General features: G+C 39.8%; 1 protein-coding gene across 1 annotated transcript in view; it reads right to left on the reverse strand.

Moving 5' to 3' along the window:
- The window catches only part of INO80 (INO80 complex ATPase subunit), a 129,138-nt gene that overhangs the window by 20,155 nt on the left and 85,980 nt on the right, over positions 1 to 23,003 (reverse strand). Inside the window, exons 26-28 of the mRNA XM_025473152.3 lie at positions 20,494 to 20,719; positions 16,246 to 16,373; positions 5,397 to 5,491 (exon numbers count right to left, since the gene is read on the reverse strand). Coding sequence (XP_025328937.1) covers positions 5,397 to 5,491; positions 16,246 to 16,373; positions 20,494 to 20,719 — 449 coding nt within the window. The remainder of the gene's footprint in view (positions 1 to 5,396; positions 5,492 to 16,245; positions 16,374 to 20,493; positions 20,720 to 23,003) is intronic.

Here is a 23,003-nt window from a genome sequence, read left to right on the forward strand (position 1 = left end):
GGCAGGAATGGTAACAAAGTCTGTCTACGAGCCTGTTACAAGGCCAGATTCCAAAAGCTCTATACTCCCACTGAAATTCTACTAGTTTATCCTTGATTTTATCAAGTTTAGTATTTCATAATTTTATTTATTTACTTTATAAAATGTTCTCTTTTATAGTCAACATATATAGGGCAAACCAAAAAGTTAAAAGGTATATGCTAGTTTGCAAACACATTTTCCTATAGATATGAAATAATGTAAATGGAAGTTGACACCTTACAGCCCAGAGGAGGGTATCTGACCACAGTGAGGCTGCAAAGTGAGGCTGCAAATAAAAACTGATTCAGCTTTCCAGGGCTATATTAATCTCTACCGAAAAATCCTTCCCTCTCTGACCCTGAGAAGACTGCTCCTCCTCATACTTCTCTCCAATACCTGTGTGAGAGCAGATGGAACCACCCAATCAATGGTTAGGATTCTTCATAATTAAGTCGAGAGCCTGAGCAAGGTGTGGGGGTAGGGGATGGGAGATGAGACAAGGAGGGAGGTAGAAAGCAGTTGGAAACTGCAATATAAGGAAGGGTGGAGGCAGGGATGCCTGGGTAGCTCAGTTGGTTAAGTGTCTGATTTGATCTCAGGGTCTTGAGTTCAAGCCTGTTTTGTTGTTTTTGTTTTAAAGGGGTAAAGGCAGAAAGATAGGTCAATTCCATTGTCTGGATAGCCAGAGACAAGTCCCCAGATATGGCAATCACTTACAAACAGGGACCATGTAGAGAAAAAATAATGAAGGGAATTTGGGTAAAAATAAATCAGTAGCCAAACTTAGAAATTGTAACAGTAGAAGACATTTTTTTTTTTTTTTGGTATTAACTTTGTATTGAGAAGAATGCCTTTTTTTTAAAATTTTTTTAAAATTTTATTTATGATAGTCACAGAGAGAGAGAGAGAGAGGCAGAGACATGCCTTTTTAAAAAAATTTTATTTATGATAGTCACACACAGAGAGAGAGAGGCAGAGACATAGGCAGAGGGAGAAGCAGGCTCCATGCACCGGGAGCCCGACGTGGGATTCGATCCTGGGTCTCCAGGATCGCGCCCTGGGCCAAAGGCAGGCGCTAAACCACTGCGCCACCCAGGGATCCCGAGAAGAATGTCTTTTAATGATAATGTAGTAAGTAGCAAGATTTGGTTGAATTCAACCTAATTGCATCATATTGTTTTTTTTTTTTTTTAATTTTTAAAAATTGCATCATATTGTAATGGGAAAATAAAAATTATGGAAATCTTGAGTTAAAATAAATTACTCTCTACCCTCGATCACTGGGTACTGCTGGATCATTTATAAACAAAAACATCTAAATCAAATTGCTGAGAAGTCCCTTTCAATTTAATAAATCTAGTATTGATCATGGGAATTACTGTTTTGGGGGGCTCCGCCTAAATGGAAGAAAACAGAATCCCTGAAGGCAAAATGTTGGTTTGGGTGCCCTCTAGGGGGCTGAGAGAAAATTTCCACTCAGGGTTTTGGTTGGAACAGGCCTTAGTGAGCAGGCTTCTGGGTGGTCTGTGAGGGAGCCCATGAAATCACGTAGCAAAGCATGCTTAGGTCTCACTCCTAGTCTTATTTAATGACCCATTAAGGCCACTGTGCACCAAAATACCCAAATAGTCCCTGGGCATGTAGCCTGACTACAGCGAAGACTTGCTCAATAACTGAAAAAGAGCCAAAATGAAAGAAGAGGCTGGAACTCTACAACACTCTTCTCAAGAAAAAAAAAATTGATGCTGCACTCACTTTTTCTCATGTTTTCCAAAGGGTTACCCTGAGGGACCAGGTGATGGGGGGGGGGGGACGGCGCGCTGAGTGGGATCCATTTGGTAAATGTCATGGGGTATCAAGAAGGGAAGCAAAGGCTGAGACACTCCAGAGCAAAGACCTTGTGAATGGCTTCTAGAATCACGCACTGATCACATGTTCTGAATGTTGCCCAGTCAGGACATCCTGGCCAAACAGTCTTTAGTCTCAGTCGGACTCTTTCCTGGAAGGATCCCTCATAAATAAATCTTGTATGAAGGGAATGTAAATGGCTTTTTATAGGCGTTCTTGTTTACTCTGGCTGACCTTTGAGCCACAGGGCTCTCCAGTTGAAACTACATTTTTTTCTTTTGATGTCTTTTCATTAATAGTAATGAAAATATTTGGCAAGGAATGCTTTTTTTGTTTTCAAAAACACCTGTCTTTTTCTCTACATTGGGCTACATCAGCCACTCAAATTTGTAAATTGAAAATTTCTTCCCATTTGGAGGGGTCTGTCAGATAAGCTTCTTATCAGCATAGGTGGCAGTTCTGACTCTATATATGAAAAGGAGATTATGTCCTACTCATAATTCTAACTCCAGTCAACTATCTACCTCATCATGTAGGCAGGGAAGTCTGTTTTTTTTGTTTTTTGTTTTTTGTTTTTCATTTTGCCTAGTATTAGATGCGGGTGGTAAAGGGATGGTTACTCAAATGTGGAATCTCAAGAAAGTCACTGCTCCCTAAGTAACTTTCAGTTGTAGGATCTGGATGCTCAAGTAAGGTTTCCCAAGAAAGTTGTGTAAAGTGAGCATTTACTATGCAGATCTAGCTTTATTTATTTATTTATTAAAATATTAATTTATTTATTCATCGGAGACACAGAGAAAGGCAGAGACATAGGCAGAGGGAGAAGCAGGCTCCATGCAGGGAGTCCGATGTGGGACTTGATCCCAGAACCCCAGGATCAGGCCCTGAGCCAAAGGCAGACACTCAACTGCTAAGCCACCCAGCAGTCCCAGATCTAGTATAATTTAACGGTGAAAACATCCTTCTTTTGGAGCTAAGCTTTTCAAAAATATTGTGTGATACTGGGATTGCCCAAACGACTGTTCTACAAGTTAAATAGAAGATTTTAGGGATGCCTGGGTGGCTCAGTGGTTGGGCATCTGCCTTTGGCTTAGGGCATGATCCTGAAGTCCTGGGATCAAGTCCCACATCGGACTCCCTGCATGGAGCCTGCTTCTCCCTCTGCCTCTGCCTCTCTCTGTCTCTCATGAATAAATAAATAAAATCTTAAATAAAAAATAACTAACTAAATAAATAAATAGAAGATTTTAGAAGTAATATGTTAGATACATCTACTTGTCTTTTCTGCTAAAAGACTGTAAATATACTGACCTGGGATCTCATGTCCACTGGGTCAGCTAGAAAAAGAGCTGTACCTTTATCATTCAAAAGACTGAATCATTACAAGTCAACGTATTACATCTCTGGTGGGACTCTAAGTTGGCAAAACTTTCCACAGAGCAATGTGACAATTTGCAAAGTCTTAATTAAATGTTCATATCCCTTCACTCAGTAATTTTTCTTGTTTGCATCTCTATTAAAAAAACTAAAATGGTGACAAAATTTTGTAAATAAAGATATTCACTCAACATTTTAACAACAGATATGTGGTATAAATATCCAGTGTAATAGAGTATTAGTCATTAAAAATGATTACAAAAAAATGATTACAAAGACTTTTTAAATGATACGTGAAAAATGTTTAATATATATAATATTAAGTGTAAAAAATCAGGACATACAATCCTATCTACAATATGGTATCAACATGTGAATATAACCACACACATACTAAAGACCAGAGGGATATATCTAAGAGTTGAAACTCAGGCTGGAGTAGGCAAGGAAAAAGTAAAATAGGTTTTATTTGATTTTAGAATTAAGAAAAGAAGACCAGCTGGCAAAAGATTTTTTTTCTGGGGGGAATAACAACATAATGGGGTTAGGAAGTTGACCCTTGAACAATGTAGCAGGGTAAGGGGAGCCAAACTCCTGGCACAGTCGAAAATATGAAATATAACTTCTGACTCTCCAAAAACGTGACTACTGGTAGACTCCTACTGACTAGAAGCCTTACCAATAATACAAGCAGTTGATTAGTACATATTTTTATGTCATGTTTATTATGTTATAATTTTACAATAAAGAAAACTAGAGAAAGGTTATTAAGAAAAGCCTAAGAAAGAGTAAATTCATTTACTATATAGTACTGTTTTATAGTTATCAGAAAAAAAAAACAAATCTATGTATAAGTGGACCTGTGAAGTTCAAATCCATGTTGTTTGAGGGTAACTGTACTATGCTAATACATGTCTCAAATAATCAATTTAAGAATCTGCCAATAGCTTCTGCTGGTGAGAAGCTAGGTTAGGTCGTCCACACAGTTACTTCAAGGTAACAAAGCAAAGTAGGTTCAAAGCAGATCTTCCCTTTCCATTGTTGGTCAAACAACCACTTGAATTCAGATGTATAGTTTCAACTTAGGAGTTACTGGCTTGGGTATAAAACCGTAAACCAAAACAAGGTTTATCTCCTTGCCTGTGCTTCATTATAAAGCATTATGCAATAGCAAAAATTATCAATCAGAGGGTACTCTATGTTGAACCATGAATTTTAGGGAAAATTGTTTTATATCTGAAGTAAACCATGCTTTAAAGCTGAAATTAAAAATTATAACCTAAATACAAATGACTATGTGCTTAGTTTTCTTCCCATGAATTCAAAACTTAAATATTAATAAACTATACAATTAAAGTTCAAAAATCCAGAATTGTTGTGATTTACAGCACAGTAAGATTTCCCTTATTCTTTAGTTACTCAGTTTAAAGAAGAAAATTCAAGGGTGCTGTTCAGCAGCCCTATGACTAGCTAGTGGAGCTTGGCTTTCTCCTTGGAGGGAGCAGTAACCAGACTCTGCTTATTACAATGAGAAGCTGCACTTAGGATAATTATGGCCCTGCAAGCCATCAGCACCCAGCAGGCAGTATTTGAAATTTCATAGGCTCATTATCAGGTGGGAGAAGAACTGTAACAGAGCTGCCGGCTGAAAAGATTGTGCACCACTCCCATTTGTCATACTGTACTCTATTACTACAATGCTAGAGGGAAAGCAGGAAAAAGCAAGGTATTTTTCTTTAAACTAATACAATAGAGGTAAGCAAAATAAACTAAAAATCAATATCCAGAGATAGCCACTGTTAATATTTAGAAATACAGTCTTACGGACTTTCTACATAATATATTATCTACAATAAAGGAGAATCTGGGTTCATACTAAGAAATAATTTCTCTTTTTGCCCAAATAAAAGGGTGCTGACTTGGTAAGAAAGTGTACTTTGAATACAAAAATTATCAAGTATTCACATTTTCTCTCTTTCCTCTCTGCATATAGATCTGAACCAATATAAACAAATTTAGCTATTGTCTTAAAATAATGATATCATGACTGCTTAACAATCTGAGATGTGTTGGATGTTTCTTTTAAACCCATCACCTTAAGCACTAGAGGAAAATCAAATGAGAATTTCTGTAATTTCTATTAATGTTACCTGTTTTGAAAATCAGCAACCATGTCCCGCCTCTCTGAGATCTTGGATGAGCCATCAAGCCTCATGTAGGTATGCTTCCTGTAAACCATGTATTCCTGCCAATCAGAGTAAAAAATGTAAGTCTGATGAAAATTATTGTCTACTAATTCCCACAACATCTACCCACCTTCTATCTCATCCACACTGGGGGCAAGCCATTATATCCAGAATAAGGAGAAAGTAATCTGAAGAGTGCAAGAACTTAACTTGTAAATGAATTTATTGCCAGTATGTCAGAATTGAGGGTACTGTGAAGATTATAGCCACCCACAATTTCAACTTTGAAACTCATCTCATTCCTGCAGATTTCAGTAGGTTTCATGAAAATAAATCAACAAAATAAAGTGAAATTTCCAAACAAAAACAGCCTTTCAGTCAGCGACCAGATGTTTCTCACAGCTACACAATATCCAGTGTTCTTTCTGTAAGTAACTCACCCTAGTGTTTTTCTCCCTAACCTATCATTGCGGAGCAATATCCTTGAATTTACAGCCAAAGTCTCCTTCTCCTAGCAGAGCATGCATCATTGTTAAGGGAAGCCTAAGCATCTGAGTGAACAGAAGACAAGGTAACTTTCCACGGCAGAGCATGTTCTGGACATCATCTGTAAGAGGAATTACAACTTTTTTTTTTTTTTTAAAGATTTTATTTATTCATGAGAGACACAGAGAGAGGCAGAGACACAGGCAGAGGAAGAAGTAAGCTCTCTGTAAGGAGCCCGATATGGGACTTGATCCCAGATCCTGGGATCATGCCCTGAGCTGAAGGCAGATGCTCAACCACTGAGCCACCCAGGTATCCTGAGGAATTACAACTTTTTAAGACTGGAGAAGAAACTTCAAGAGATGGCAATGGAGAGAACATAGTGCCATTCTCTGAAGCTGCAATTTCTCTTACAGATGATGTCCAAATGAGCACTGATTTCCTTTCTTACTTCTAATTATATGGATTACCTTCAAAAAGTCCATTTGTAGAGGAGCCATTATCAAAAACTCAACACAGCTGCCTATTTATAAGAAACATCATGAAACAATATTTCAGTTCTAAAATAACTCTTTCCTATTGAAAAAGACTAGTTATTATATTTGGGAGAGGTCTGTGTTAATTATCTACAATCAAATGTTCGTTTGTTGCAATATTCTCTTGTGTAGTTCTTATTATACCTGGCTGGGTATTTCAGCACACAAGATTGCTACAGTGGGGTATGGCTGGTGCAATGCATGTGGCAGCCTACTCTCAGAGTGAGTACCAAAACTCTGATGGCTAGGCAGAGGTCTCTGCCTACCAAGTAAAGCTGGTCGACAAAGTGGGCAAGCTCACTGAGGCACACATCTTCATTGTGGTGTGTATATATTTTTACTATTTCATTCTCAAGTGGTTCTTTAATCAAAAAGGAGTAGAATATATTTAGTCAAAGAAGAGCTTCAAATTTATATTTAGTAGTATAGTCCTATAAAGGTACTAGATTAATGGCAGAAGAGTAGGGGGTGTTTTAGATAAGGAGGGATTCAGGAAAAAAGATGAAAAATGAGAACATGATGATAGTCTTTAGAGCTTACTCTAGCTTGGCAGCTAATTCAATCAGGGATGCTACCATCCAGAACAATCAAATAAGTAGATTACACACAGAGACATCCCATAGGTTGGACTTCTACCACAAGGTGGGCTTTTTACACAGGCATTTTTGTCTTCTGAACTAGAACTTCTAACTTCAGTGAAAGCACTGATGAATCAATCTTCTTGTAGATCTTACTGTTTACATCAGTTATATATCAAGGTCAGCATGACACCAGAGATATTAATCCTAGACCATAATCAAACCAATGCTGATTACAGAGAGCCTGTTACTGAGGCAACAGAAGTGAATCTTTTCCATTTATTGCTTTAAGCCTCTGCTCTCCCACCCAGGGGAGCAGTGAGATTTCAGAAGGCTTAGATGAGTTTAGATCCGATTTCAGTAAATAGCTTCAAAACAACAAATAAATGGACATGGAAAAACGCAGTTAAAAGCAGAATAGGGAATGTCTACATCCTCACACCACAGAAAGACAGCTAAAATATAAAGGCAGACATAAAAAAGCAATTCAGTATTTCCTTCATTCACAAATTCTGGTTATACCAAAGCTATTCTAGATGTTTCTCTGAAATTCTGGGTGGTTTAGAAAATATACTTAATTTAATCTGGAAAGAAATGCCTAATTTCTTCCAACTGCTAATTTTAAGATTTGTGCCCACTTCTATGCTTAGTTCAGTTTTCCTATGATCTGAAAAACATCTAAAGATTTATCATAAAATTGATTTCAATTTTGTTAAAAACATAACACAAATTCTAACAATAAATGATAAGTCATAGCACTTTATATCTAAGTAATCTCTACACCCAATGTGAGGCTCGAACTCATGACCCTGAGATGAGAGTCACATGCTCTTGTGCCTGAGCCAGCCAAGGCACCCTTCAAAAATTTTAAAAAGCTATCTCAAAAAGTCTTTCTCTCTCAACAATCTAGACATCATAAGGTTTTGTAAGATCCAGGGCCACTGCTGATTACCACTTGCTGGCTGACTCTACTGTAGTTTGTAGGAACTGTCATGCTAAGCACTCCTGTGCACCAAAGAGGGCTTATGGAACAGAAACACCAGGTATTATCCAGTCCTTTCTTACACAAGGTACTCTGTAGACACCAAGGATCTCTTTCACCCAAGTCCCCTTTTGGTATTCAGGAACGACTTAGAAAATGATCCACCAGTATGTTTAAATTTCCTGGAGCCTTGTAAAGTAATTCTTTTTGCTCCACCACTTAAAGAAGCAAAGAGAGAAGAGAAACCAAATATAGACCTTCCTCTTCCAGGTCTCATAATTTAGTATCCTCCTTTAATTAAATAAATATGAACATTAGTACTCAAGTGGATTCCTGTGGATCAATAAGTATTAACCAAAGTATATTCTAATACTGCTTAAACTAATAAAATTTTTTCAACATTTAAGACTTGAGAGCTATACAGTCCTAGTAGATACTATTTTTAAAAACACTGAAGAAGCCAAAAATGGGGTTATGGACAAGATGTGCTCTTGGTATTTGAGTAGTGATTTTTAACCAGGATTAAAAATACATGTGCCTGGACCCACCCCAGGGATTCAGACTCTAGGTTTGGGCTAGGGCCCAGAGTGGTTTATTTTTAAAAAGCTCCAAAGATGAGATACCCTATATCTGTAGCTGAGAACTACCACTACAAAGAGTAGGTCCTTCAGGATCTTGCTACCACAGCATGGCCCTCAAAAGTTTAAAATGTAGAATCTAGGGGCACCTGGGTGACTCAGTCTGTTAAACCTCCGACTCTTGACCTCAGCTTAGGTCTTGATCTCAAGGCTGTGAGTTTAAGTCCCATGGTGGGTGGATTCCACACTGGGCGTGGAACCTACTTGAAAAAAAAAAAGAATTGAGGGATACACCCCATAACTGATAAATCAGAATTTGTGTTTTAACATGTATTACTACTTGCAAGCACATTTATGCTTGAGAAACACTATTGTAGGGATTCCTGGGTGGCGCAGCAGTTTAGCGCCTGCCTTTGGCCCAGGGCGCAATCCTGGAGACCTGGGATCGAATCCCATGTTGGGCTCCTGGTGCATGGAGCCTGCTTCTCCCTCTGCCTATGTCTCTGTCTCTGTTTCTCTCTCTCTCTCTGTGTGACTATCATAAATAAGTAAAAATTAAAAAAAAAAAAAAAAGAAACACTATTGCAGAACAATATCCTTATACTATTTTAAAAGCGCTGGAATTTTTCCCCCCAAGTGAAATTTAATTTTAATTTAAATTCAATTTGCCAACGTATAACAGCCAGTGCTCATCACATCCCATGCCCTCCTTAATGCCTAGTCACTCCTTCCTCCCCACCCACCTCCCCCGAAGTGAAATTTTATATGAAACCCTGCTAGGGGCGCCTGACTGGTTCAGTCAATTAAGCGTCTGCCTTCAGCTTGGGTCATGATCGGGTCATGATTAAGGTGTCCCGAATCGAGCCCCGTATATAGGGCTTCCCTGCTCAGCAAGGAGTCTGCTTCTCCTCTCCCTCTTGCTCATGTTCTCTCTCAAATGAATAAATAAAATCTTAAAAAAAAAAAAAAGCCCCTCTAATATAGGATAAAGGCCATTACTATTATGGTTGATGAAGAAGGGGGAGTCCAGGGCCCTACCTGCTTAATCCTTACCTAGGTTTCCCGTCCTCTACTCTGCCCTACCAGTTTGAAAAACATTCTTGGAAAACATATTAAGAAGACAGAGCGGCACTGGATCATATCTGTAAGTTACTTTTAAAATAGTGGCTGCACAGGTATCAGCATAACTCAAAATAGTTTCCACAAGTATCTCTCACTCCTTTAAAGTACATTAAATAAAAGCAAACATTCAGACACCAAGGGGTGTATGACAAAGGAACTAAGTTCATCTTGAAGCAGTAGTAACGATGGTGGTTAGTATTTACTGAGCATTTACTAAGTGACACTATTCTGTGCATTTTACCTGGTTTTGCTTATCTAATCCTCACTATAGTAGTCTTTAGGTGTTGTTATTGGCACTCCCATGTTACAGATGTTAAGTTGTTCCTGTAGATGTTCCTGAAGTTACATAAGTAGGTAACGGAGCTAGATTGGAACTCACGTTAATTGGTGCCAGAGGCTCTGGCTTAACTCCTCTACTGCTTTCCAAATAGAACAGAAGCTTACCACCACCAGGGAAAAAGGTGGTTGTAGTGTGTTGAGAAGCCACATGATTAATACATGCTATCCATAACCTTCATGCATTCCCATCATTAAAAAAAAGATAATTGAGCATTTGAAAAAATAAAGGCAAATGTTCGTATATCTTTAACATGAACTTTCCATTCTGAGTCTTCTTTTCTATTTCAAAGTTGCCTCTGTTCATTTCAATCCGATTTTACTTTCCCAAAACAATTTGGGGGAAAGGCTCAGTATGATCCACAAACCTGCAGACCTGGTCTAACTTTATTTCCCGAACATGCCACTTTCCATTTTTGAGGTGTATCACCAGCAATGGCAGCCATCCTTCCCTTACCTAATACAAAGAGTCCTTTGGAGCAAGACCTAATCATAAGGCATACATAGGCCCATCATAATCTGCCTTCACTCTACTTGTGTTATTCCCTTTTTTCCTAAACCATATGCTCCAGTCACACCAAGCTAGTCCTGCCCAAATGTCTTGCACCTTCCCATCTCTGTGCCTTTTTACAGCTGGCTTCCTTAGTCTGGAATGCCCTTCTCTTTGACAGTTGAAATTGTATTTAAGTTCAGTTCAGATATCACTATCTATGGGAACCCTTTCTCAAGTGACCCAGTTAGAAATAAATGTATCTGTCTTACTGTCTTCAGCTGTTTTTTTTTTTTAATTTTTATTTATTTATGATAGTCACACACACACACAGAGAGAGAGAGAGAGAGAGAGAGAGAGAGAGAGAGGGGGGCAGATACATAGGCAGAGGGAGAAGCAGGCTCCATGCACCGGGAGCCCGACGTGGGATTCGATCCCGGGTCTCCAGGATTGCGCCCTGGGCCAAAGGCAGGTGCTAAACTGCTGCGCCACCCAGGGATCCCATCTGTTTACGGTTCATTTTGGGCACTGATATCAGGGTACAGTTGACAGGTGTGTGTATGTATGTGTGTGTGTGTGTGCATGTGATATTCCCCACTAGATACATTTCTTGAAGTCAAAGACCACATTTAACTTATATTCACAATGCCTAGCACAATGCCTTCCTCTTGCTCAGCATGAACAGAAATGAATGAAATGGAATAAATAGAATGTAGTTGTAAGCTGACACATTTCCTTCCACCACTCCTAAAGCCTAACCAAAATGCTAGTTACAGTGGCCCCAATTTGCTTTTCATTCTGTGGGACAGTTTTAGAATACCCAGTTTCCCAGAGTACTCACAATCACAGCTCCCAAAGGTAACTGGGAGTTCTAAGAGAAGCCAGCTTATAAATGATAGAATGTCTGTTCTAGATGAATCTTATCCAAGTGAAATACTTGTTGATTGGGTAAGTTATAAAACCTAGTGTTCTCAAATGTCATCCTTCACTATACATTATCTGGAGTTAATTCTGTATTGCATTATTTTCATACATTGGTGCAGTTCAAGATTTGTCTGGGTTTCAGTGCTTAACAATCACACCACATACAGTACCAGCTGGCTGACCCTTTCCAAGTACTTTTGTATTACATAGAAAAACTGACATTTCCTTAAATTACAGACTCAGCTGCTTGATGTAACAGGAATGAACCTCAACTGAGACAATTCAGAGATAATGTAAGTCATCTGCAATGAGTTAAAAGCTTTCTGCAACTATCAGAATATGGTGGTAGCGAGTGGTAGCGAGTGGGGAGGTTCCAAACTACGGTAAAAATGGTGGTGGTAGGAAATGTTTTGTCTGACATCCAGCTGGACACCATCATCCCAACTTCACCGTGGCTATGTCTGCTTCCACAGTACCTCCACCAGCAAAGACCCTACAGGTGACTAAGTAAATATAAAATAAATCCATAACATAACATTTAGTGATTGAGCATATCCTCCCCTATCTATGGCTTTGACTTCTGCCTGTGGCACACTAAAAATTCCTGGCCCTGTAAGTTTAGCAGTCTGCTTTTTTATCCCCCACCCAGAAATAGTATTTGGATACCATGAGAAAGAATAAGACATTTCTGAATACAGAATTCTATTTGGAATAAGATCTGATATATTCACAAGAAACTTAACGTCAGATTTTTGCCCAAGAGAAAGACGCTATCAATCACTTCAAAAAATACTGAGCAAATACTAAGTGCACAGAACTAGTATTTCTCCCAAAATGGAAACCTGGCCATACAGAAGTATATGGATTTTTGCTGTCTTTTGGTTCTTGTGAGTCCTTGAAACAAAGAGTCAAGTTGAAAGCACAGAACAAAACGCCCAAAGAGGCTGTTCTATGAAAGAGATGCTGATGTGCTCCACAATTATTCAACAGAGCTTTAATGTGCCCATGTGAATTTCTACCTTCTGCTCTTTTGGAAGCTTTTCTCTCCCTCTTTGATATACAAGATGTAAGACTGTCAAGGTATGAAGAGAATCCTGAAAAAAAATTTTTTTAATCTAAAACTAACCAACCATACAAACCCCACAACACATTGAGAATGAAGAAGCAAGGCAGGGGCCAAGGTTATTTATTTATTTTTTTAAAGAAAAGGTCAACTGTGCTCAAGGGAAAGCAACTATACAGAAGGGCCTTTCTATAGCAGGATCCTTAGGTTCATGTGCCAGGTCATGTCTTAAAGTTGAAACATGGCTCTAATAAATGTTTATAGTGAAAGCTTCTATTATGACAGTGACTAAAAAACCCAGAATAACTTTGAAAAGGTAAAGAAATGTAGACCTAATCCTGTACTGTCCTAAGATCCACACTAAATTAACATTTCAATAAATGATTAGATATATATTAAAATTGTGGGCATTTTAACTCCATGCCTACAAAATAAAATTTGAGGATTAACCTCTTGAAATATAGAATGTGGTTCATTTGAGTAAACAGTATTAAAACAAATAGATAGACCAAACCAAACCAAACGGATGAATGAACTTTCAGGAAATGTAATGTGAAGGAAAAAGAATAGTATAGTATTAAGGAAACTAGATAGACAAAAGTTTCATTTTAGTTTTTCAGTAAAACATGTAAACAGTTGCAACATTTTCTGGCTTTAGCATCCTAGATGCATGTTATCCATACGGCTAAGGAATGTTAGCAGCTGTGAAATTCAGTTTTCCCTAATTTAGAATTCTCCATAGAGAGATCAACCACATTTATTTTTTAATTTTTAGAAAGATTTTATGAGAGAGAGAGAAAGAGAGAGAGGGGCAGAGACACAGGCAGAGGGAGAAGCAGGCTCCCTGCAAGGAGCCTGAGGTGGGACTTGATCCTGGATCCTGGGATCACGCCCTGAGCTGAAGGCAGACACTCAACGGCTAAGCCACCTCCAGGCGTCCAGAGATACAACCACATTTAGATAAGGTTCTCAAGCTGCCATGTTTGCAAAAACTACCCACAACGTCCACATCCTCTCAAATGTATCCAATAAATCTGCTGGATTAGAAAGAGATAGGAAGCAACCTGGTGGGTACGGTTTATAGCACTCATCCTGAGCAAAGCTCATTATCATACTTTGAATCACTTATTTTGGTAATATTTAGGAGTACCTATAGTGTATAATACATAGAATGAGGAGCCAAAATGTAGGACTGTATGAAATCTAAACCATCTACACTCCCCTTCATCTGCCAGAGCTAGCTTATTTTTTGGTAGCTTACCTCACTTAACTCCTGAACTTCCCCCTTTAATATGAAGCAACCTTTAGGACTTCAAAATACACTGACATAGCCTTGGGAAAAAAAAATCATTTACAAAATCTTTTTTTTTTTAAAAAGATTCATTCATTTTTTTTTTTTTTTTAAAGATTTCATATTCATGAAAGATACAGAGAGAGAGAATGGCAGAGACATAGGCGAGGGAAAAGTAGGCTCCTTGCAAGTAGCCTGAAGTGGGACTTGATCCTGGATCCTGGGATCACGCCCTGAGCCAAAGGCAGACACTCAACCCTGAGCCACCCAGGTGTCCCATCACTTACAAAATCTTTATCATATTGCTTTTTCTATAATTCAGAGCAGTGCAAGATCATCATTACTTCATCTGTACTTCCCTGACTCTTCAAGACAAGGCAAAGTGTATTTTATCTAAAAAGAGCCCCAGTGAAGAAGAGTTACTCATATTGTTTAGACTGTTGGTTTGGACAGAACATTAAAGATGCAGGCAGTCTTTTTATTTTGAATTATTACTGTTAGGACCTTTTATATAGGTAAGATCTGCATCAAACATGATGGCTTAATCACTTCTTTTACAGTGATTTACAGCCACCAGTACGTTTTCCATCATTTAGAAATAGATGGCCTGTTTTATAGGACAAGACAAAAAGTTCTGCCACTTGACAGCATTTGAGGGGCTAAACCAATCCTGTATTAAATGCCAAACTTACTGATTAAATTGATCTCAAATATCATGTGTTATGTATGTCTCTTGCTAAAAAGAAGCTGCCAAATTATTTAAAAAGACCTACTACTGGGGATCCCTGGGTGGTGCAGCGGTTTAGCGCCTGCCTTTGGCCCAGGGCATGATCTTGGAGACCCGGGATCGAATCCCACGTCGGGCTCCCGGTGCATGGAGCCTGCTTCTCCCTCTGCCTAGGTCTCTGCCTCTCTCTCTCTCTCTGTGTGACTATCATAAATAAAAAAAAAAAAAAAAAAAAAAGACCTACTACTGAATTAACAAATTACTATGAAATCCCTTTTTTTTTTTTAGTTTTTTTTTAATTTATTCATGAGAGACAAACAGAGAGAGAGAGAGGCAGAGACATAGGCAGAGGGAGAAGCAGGCTCCATGCAGGGAGCCTGATGTGGGACTCCAGGAACATGCCCTGGGCTAAAGGTAGGCTCTAAACCCCTGAGCCACCCAGGCATCCCACTGAGAAATTCAGTAAGCCAAGCCTGGCTTCCAAAAACCTACAACTTCTTCTCTATGCTATCCTTTATTCCTTCTGTGCTGATATCCCTTCTCTCTTATTCCTAAATAGGGATAATGATGGTCCAGTTTCCATTTATTTACTATCAGCTACTCCCTGGAATAGCAGGATTAGGATATGAAGTCTTAGCTATATAAAGCCCATGGAAAAACCTGCGAATATTTATACACTACTTACATCCAAGTGCTTTAGCTCCCTGACCAGCGGCTTTCCAACTTTCTAGCACTAAATACTAACTGGTGGTTTGTGATGATTTGTCCTTTCACTCTCCCATTTCCATGTCCATGACTTCCTCTCCCTCAAATAATTAGCCTCCACTCAGACAACAAGGAAGCAGAGAAAACGTCAACACAGAAGTAACTAAAGAAGCAGAAGATGCCCTGCACAGTAAAACAAGTTGTATCTTACCATAAATGAATAGTTGTCAACTCTGGTTGCATATTAGAATCACCTCACAAGCTTTAAATATCCTGATGTCTAGGTCTCATTATTATTAGGCCTCACCTCACTTATTAAATAAGAATCTCTGAGGATGGGGCGAGACATGAATATTGGTTAAAGCTCCTCCAGGAGAATGCAACATATAGTCAAGTTGAGACCACTATATTAAATCAGACCAAACAGCTGTTCTCTGTTTTTTATATAGAGAACTAATCCTAAATCTTTATTTTCCATACAGAATTTCAGAGGACTTTTTAAATAATTCTCAAGCTCTGATCTCCTTCAAAATTAGGGAATTTCTTCCCTAGTAATGGAAGGAATAGGGGATGTTCTGCTTCACTGGTGTATGGAAGGAGATAAAGTCCTTTGTACATTCTCACATCTGCCAGGAGCTGCTTCTCTTCCCTTTATAGACAGTAAAATCACAAAGACAAGTTTTGGGTTTCCATGAAGCAGGACCGACCATTAGTCATAGACATCTGATTCCTGCAAATTAAATGTCAAGGTGGGGATCCCTAGGTGGCGCAGCGGTTTGGCGCCTGCCTTCGGCCTAGGGCGCGATCCTGGAGACCCGGGATCGAATCCCACGTCGGGCTCCCGGTGCATGGAGCCTGCTTCTCCCTCTGCCTGTGTCTCTGCCTCTCTCTCTCTCTCTGTGACTATCATAAATAAATAAAAAAAAAAAAAAAAAAAAAAAAAAAAAAAATTAAATGTCAAGGTGTCCTAGGGTCCCCAAGGTTCCTTCTCCTACCTCCAGCAGGTCTATCATCCTGGTCATCTGGGAGTAGATAAGGACCCTATGTCCTTGAGACTTGAGCCGAGTCAGGAGGACATCAAGGGCATACAGCTTTCCACTGTCAGTGATGAGGCTCTCCTTGCCTGGGGAGAAGAAAAGGGAGGGAGGAGGAGGAAACTGTATTTAATTGAAGCAGCAAAATCACTCACTGCAAAGCTGTATGCAGCCAAAATTACTACAACCAGGATGCTTGTCATCCCGAGAGCAGGAAAGTACTCTAGAGAAGAAAGCAAAGCACTGTTAAATCAAGATCCAGTAGTGCTCCAGGAAGAAGTATCCTGAAAGAGGGAGGTGTAGGTTCCCTTCCAGCTGACAGCCCCCAATCAGATATCTGCTGCTAAGACATTTGAAACCTTCTCTGCTCCACATCCTTACTCAGGGGACAGCAGGTACACATGGACATCTAAAAGTGAGGTCCATGTCATATCTGCTCTAAATGACCCAAGAAACTTGTTTTTCCTGTTCATCCTATCTCTAGATATCTGCTTCTGCTAGTTCCGTGGCTAAATGGTTACACCTCCTGAAAGCATGAGAATGTAGAGAAACAGGCTACTCTTGCCTGTCCCTTGAGACACTTAAATACCGAGAAATGCAAACACATATATCCATTCCTGTCCCCTTTTAAATCCAAACTCCTTCTCCTGGATGATTTCAAATAGGCTGGCTGGTAAAAGTCATTATCCTAAACTGTAATTCAATAAAGACACTAAGATTTGTTCAACTTCTCAGAAGGAGTGACTTTGGGTTTCTGTGAAATGAAAATTGCTTTTACTCACTGACTTATGTTTTCTCTTTCCTCTTTCCATTAAAAGAAAAAAAAAGGGAACATTTTAGCTAGAGATCTTTATAGAACACTTAACTCTCAAATTTTCATCTTATCCATTCAGTATCATTCAACTCCCATCACATTTCAGGAAGCAGAGTTTCCTGTTTGCAGACTGGTCCATAAACATGCCCTGAACAATCGCTGCTACTAAGAGGGGAAGAAATGAGGCTAAATGAGCTGGGAGATTTAAGAGTGTATGTGGAAGTAGCTGTGGGATGCAAAAAGGGAGAGACAAAGTATAGACATACTGCACAATTAGGCAATGAAAGTAAAAAAGGAAACGATTAAAAAAAAAAAAAAAAACAACAAACCAAGGTCTATCCCTAGTTTCTAGGTTTGATCCCATAGTTTTTTTTCCCTCAGAACTGCAGAGGCTGACTGTTGAGAGCAATCCAAGAGTTCTCAATGGATATTTCTCTGTTCTCGCCACTATTTGCCAAGTGCACAATCATTGTATAAACCAAACAAGAACGGATGTGCTGACAGCACTATAACAAATCATCGGCCACTCTGTTTTTGCTACAAAGCCACAGGCCCTGGATGTTTACTCCTCTGTACTGCTGCCTGCCTTTTCCCACCTTCGGAACGCTGCCAGGCCACATCTCTCCCTCCACCACCCCCTCCCTGATGCTGTGGCACACACCTTTGTTCAGCTTCTTTGTTTGGTCCTGTTTAGATTATTGAAATGCTCTTCTTTTTGTTGATCGCCTTACCAACACAATCAAATGACTGCAGCTGGGACAGAACCAAATGCTAGGCCCTCTCCCTGGCACCAGACAAGGAGATCTGTATGAATTCCAAGTCTGATCAGGCAGTGACGCTTTCCTAACAACTTTAACGTTTTCTTCTGGTCATGATTAACTTTCTCCTTTAACTGGATTCCCTGGGATCCTTCAATTTTGATAGCTCCTAGACATTCCCCACAGAGCTACCCATCAGCTTTCGTTTCTTTTTTCATTAAAAGTACAGGAAGGTGAAAAAAAGAGAAGGCCGTATATTTTTTAGTCCTTGAGTGAGCAAGCTAAGCTCATCAGATTTCTGCAGCCTGCTTATCTTCATTCTCCATTCACATCTACTCCCTCAACACAAATATTTTAGCATATAGAAATCTGTATCGTGTCTATAGTCTGAGAAGCTTCATCTCAAAATCATGATTCAGTGGTTTTCACACATTTCTGCTTCTCACATCCCCTTTCCTTCGCCAACTACAATGATCTGATGCTAAGATTAGGAGGCTCAGAGATGAAGACTCACACAGGTCCTGAAGAACAGAACTCTGATGCACCTGAAAGAGGCAAGAGTGGCACGTGTTGTTAGCTGTTTCTGTGTATGTGGGAAGTGAAAGCGGATGGACTGGATTTTTTTGGACTATCCTGAAAGAAAAGGCCTAAGCACAAAGAGACTGTAGCGATAGCCTTAGAATATTTAAACAACGAATAATATTTCTGCTTCTCTGTTAAGTGTGTTAAGTTAGCACCCAGTACTTGTCCTTAGAAAGATACACAGAAAAAAGGAGTTTCTTTCCCTGCACACACTGCTGTCTTCTGGGCCTGGCATCCATTACCCAATTTTTTAGGAGCTATCAAAGTTGTACCAGACAACAGCACCACCTGTTGCTAAGCAGGGCGCAGAGCCAAGAAGAGCACAATTCCCTAGAAATTAGGCTGATTATGCCAAGTCAAACCTCTCTTTAAAACAGGATCTCAAAAACTGTTGTACAGACCCTATCCTACTTTCTTGCAATGTTTTCTATGATCCTATAGTACAATCTTACAGTATTTTTACTAAGACACAAGTTCTTACTGGCCGCAGTGTAAGAGCCTGCTTAGAGACAAAATGAATATATCCCATAGCAGTAAAACTAGGGTAAAAGATGATATACATACTTTTTCCAAGAAGAGGAGACTTTTGAAAGGACTATACATCTTTCTCCTAGTGAAACAGGGAGATGCATTCAAGGTGTGAAATCCAGATTTTGGTCTTTGGGGGACTATACTGGAACCAATCCTTCCCAAGAAAATAGAAAATGCAAAAGTACAGGAAAAAAAAGAGATAAAATACAGATTTCAGTGGCCCCCCCAGCCCCCGATGCCTTGCTGCCCTGCCCCAGCCAGTCTACAGAGTACAATGGGGTTAGTGAGGAGCTGGTTGGTTCTCACAGTAAACAGCCAGTGAGGCTGGCGCTTTTTATCGATGCGAAAAGAACTCAGACACTTCCTGCTATTTAAACAAGGTCCATTTTTCTTTCAAAGAACAGGAAAAGCCACAAGAGATTCCCACAGCGCCAGCAATAAGCCTTCTACTCCTGTACTGGGAACTTAGGAGCTAGAGTGAAGAAGGGAGAAAGAATAAATAAGGTGTTGTCTTGCTTCTTTCAACACCTGTGCTCATCCTCTGCCTGGGATTCTGTGGTTTCCAGACCTGTTGGATTTTAGCCTTCTATTCCCACTGCTAAGTCTCCTTTACAACTGGACTTTCTTCTTGTTTTCTAACAATACACCTTCGCTCACCCCTTTCAGGTGTTCTAAGTCTGCTTATACTATGAGGCCACATCCATATTGCTCTCATAAATTCAAAATGGTATCTTCTAGTTCAAAGCACCTCCATAGCTACTACCAGGCTGACTCAAAGTCTCCTGACACTTGGCAGATTCTCTCTTTTGAATGCAGAGCTCTAGTTTATTTCCATTATATCCAGTAAAAAGAATACAAAGTATCAGAGAATCTGGACAACCAAAACTAACAGGGTAGCTCTCAACTACCACCCCAATCTGCCAGCAGGTGTAAGCAAAGAACATAAGCCTATGAACCCTGTGTTCAGTTTCCTTAAAAGTAGTCTCACTCAAGCAAAGATGAAAACTTAGTTTCCTTTCAACCCTCGACCTTGACTCTAGGAGGTCTGGGAATCTGCTAGAATTTTGGCACAAAACACACTGTTTTTCTTCTGGTTATCATTCAGATCTCTAGTGCTCCGTGCAGGATACTGTTTATGCTACTTCAACCAGGCTTTCTGAGAGTGACGACATTCTCATTCACTCTACTGGCAATGGCACAAGACAACTGTACTCACTCGACCTGGAGCCTTTCCTACCAACTTTATTTCTTACGCCTCCTCCCCCACTTTTTTGAAAGGGTAGCATTCCTTTCTCAGCTGTAAGCTTGTCAAAGGAGAGTACGTAAGCACAAATCTGAAAAACATTTCTCTCTTAAGTCATAAATTACTTAAGTATTTTTACCTATAAAGCTAAGGGCAAAACAGGAAACAAACCCCAAGAACACTGAATTCCAAATATCTAAAGCCACCACATGGAGTATCTCTTTGGTTCTTCCTCCCTTGCCACAGCTGGGAACACATTCCCAAAAGAACAGAGCACTTACCTGGAATCCTGATGAAAGACCAGCCATTCTGAGGCCTGATGCTCCACAGTCCTCCAGCTGGCTCTGGGAAGAACTGGGATCGTCGATTTAGCCAATCTGCTGCTAGTTCAGGGGCCCCATTTAACAAACACTGCTTGGCTGCCAGACTCCCTCCTTCCTTCAGCACTCGCCGCTCATATTCTGCACTTCGGTCATTGCAGTAAGAATCCAATGGCACTGCGGTAACCTGCAGTGAAATATTCATGAGACAGCTCTTGCACATTTCCTATACCCCAACTTTGAAATCAGACAAATGTGGCTAATTCTTAGACTAGTGGTTTTACCTTCCTTGTTCTGACAAATAAGCAGCCCCTAATAATAACTGACTTAGTGAGCTGGTCCAGGTAAAAGGCCAACCTCTTAGAGTATGTATCTGCAGCAAACTAAAGATCCAAAGAGTACTAGAGTTTGCAGAAAAACTGGGATACCAGTCAGGAATAATTCTATCACAGATGTATATATATCTGATCACTCTGCCACCTCCCCTCATTGCTGGATAGTGTTTCTAGCAAAGTTCTATTAGCCATACACAGACTGGTGAGATCAGAAAGGGACTTGCAACTATGCAGTCATTATTAAAGAATGAAAAGAGTTATTGGCCTGATGAATTTAAAGCTGTCTTTAATGCTTTTGTGGCAAAACTCTCAAGTTTATGAAAACTTCTTTCTCCTCTTCCCTGACCTGGTTGCTAACTGACAAGCCTAATGAAAGAGAAGGCAATCTTTCTTTCAGGCCATAAGCTGGGATATGGAGGGGTGGAGAAAGCAATTGCCATAGAGTAGTGGATTCATTTCTTGGCTAGGACAGGGGCTATGCACAAATTCTTATCTCCCCACAAGGTGCAACAACACTGAAATGCGGCCCCCCAATGGAATAGAAGGCTCCAGCCAATTAAGAAACGGGCTTTTTAATCCTTTAGTGATCTGGGTCTATTCCCACTCTAATAAGCATCTGTGTATTCAGATAGCTGTGAAATCACCTGATTAGAAGCCTGAGTTACCTTCTGTTGAAATTTGGACGCTGTGATTATCTGCAAGCTCAGGTTGATAAAAATGCTAACGTCCCATTATACACAGTAAATTGCTCAGAAAAACCTTGGAGCCAGATCAAGAGATGGGGAGAAACTGGGTATAAGGAGCAAGGGCAGAGGAAGGAGAGAGATCAGAACATAAAACACAGGCTGTACCTAGTTAGCTAGTTCTATTGTTGCTATTATTTCCCAGAAGTGAGACATTTAGGAAAATATATCTTGCTATTAATTTTTCTACTTTCATGCCCATCAATCTTTAGGGCAATGGAATGGTTGTCAAGTTCTGGTACACATAAGAATCTTTGTAGGAGCGTATCTAAAATGCAGATTTTGATCCAGAAGGTCTAACGGAGAAGCCAACAGCTTTAGGCTTTTAATGAGCACCTCAGGCCAAGCCTTAATACTGCCCTAGGGTACATTAACAATCAGCTAGCTGATGATGGGGCTGCAGATGCCTCTGCTGGAAACTATAGGATACCAAAACAAGAGAAAGAACATCATTTACTAATAACCACAGGGTCCTCTACTCTGGTTTAGATGAAGCTGAAAAATGAGTTTGCTAGAGAACAGTGCCATCTACAGTCTACACACAAAACTACAGGGAGGGTCACAGCAAGTTGGGCCCCTGCAGCTCCAAAACCCAGACAGGCTCACACACAAATCACCTTCACATACAGTACTAGACACAGGTTTTGGTAATCTCCTATCATTTTTACCCACTCCAAAAAGAGTCTGTTCTGTTGCCTCCAACTTGTCCTTTTTTGCACCAAAAGCTGAGCACAGACAAATGAAGACAGATAAAAAACACAGCTGGATAAAAACTGGATCTTTCCTGATGTGGCCTGTCCTAGCAGTAGCTCAAGCAGCTTTCTACCATCTAGGGTATGAGTCCTAGAGCCTCACAATTAATAGTGGCTGTACTTTCCTAACAGTGATATAAGCAGCTGTGGCTGGACTACAGAAGCATGACTGGTTCTATATACTATATATACTCTTAGACGAGTAAAGCATATTTAGTCGTTTCCAATAAGAGACTCATACTGACCAATTTTACACTCAAAGATAACAGCTTTGTTTTTATTTTTGTTGTTTATTTTATAGAAAAGCAGAACTGACACTGCAATTATATAGACTTCAGGGGGAACCTGGGTGGCTCAGTCAGTTAAGTGTCTTACTCCAATTTTGACCCGGTCATGATCTCAGGATTGTGAGATCAAGTACCTCATCAGGCTCTGTGCTGGGCATGAAGCCTGCTTAAGATTCTCTTTCCTCTCCTTTTGCCCCTCCCCCACTCACTCTTGCACATGGTAAATGTAATGTAAATAAATACATAAATAAGGCCTTGTGCCCAATTCTCCAGATGAAAAGTCAAAAGCCAGTAATTCAGCATGAAGGAATAGGGAAACACTGGCACAAGGAAAATGTGTTTCCTGCCTAGAAC

Source organism: Canis lupus, chromosome 30 (genome assembly GCF_003254725.2).
Source record: "Canis lupus dingo isolate Sandy chromosome 30, ASM325472v2, whole genome shotgun sequence".
Classification (NCBI taxonomy): domain Eukaryota; kingdom Metazoa; phylum Chordata; class Mammalia; order Carnivora; family Canidae; genus Canis; species Canis lupus.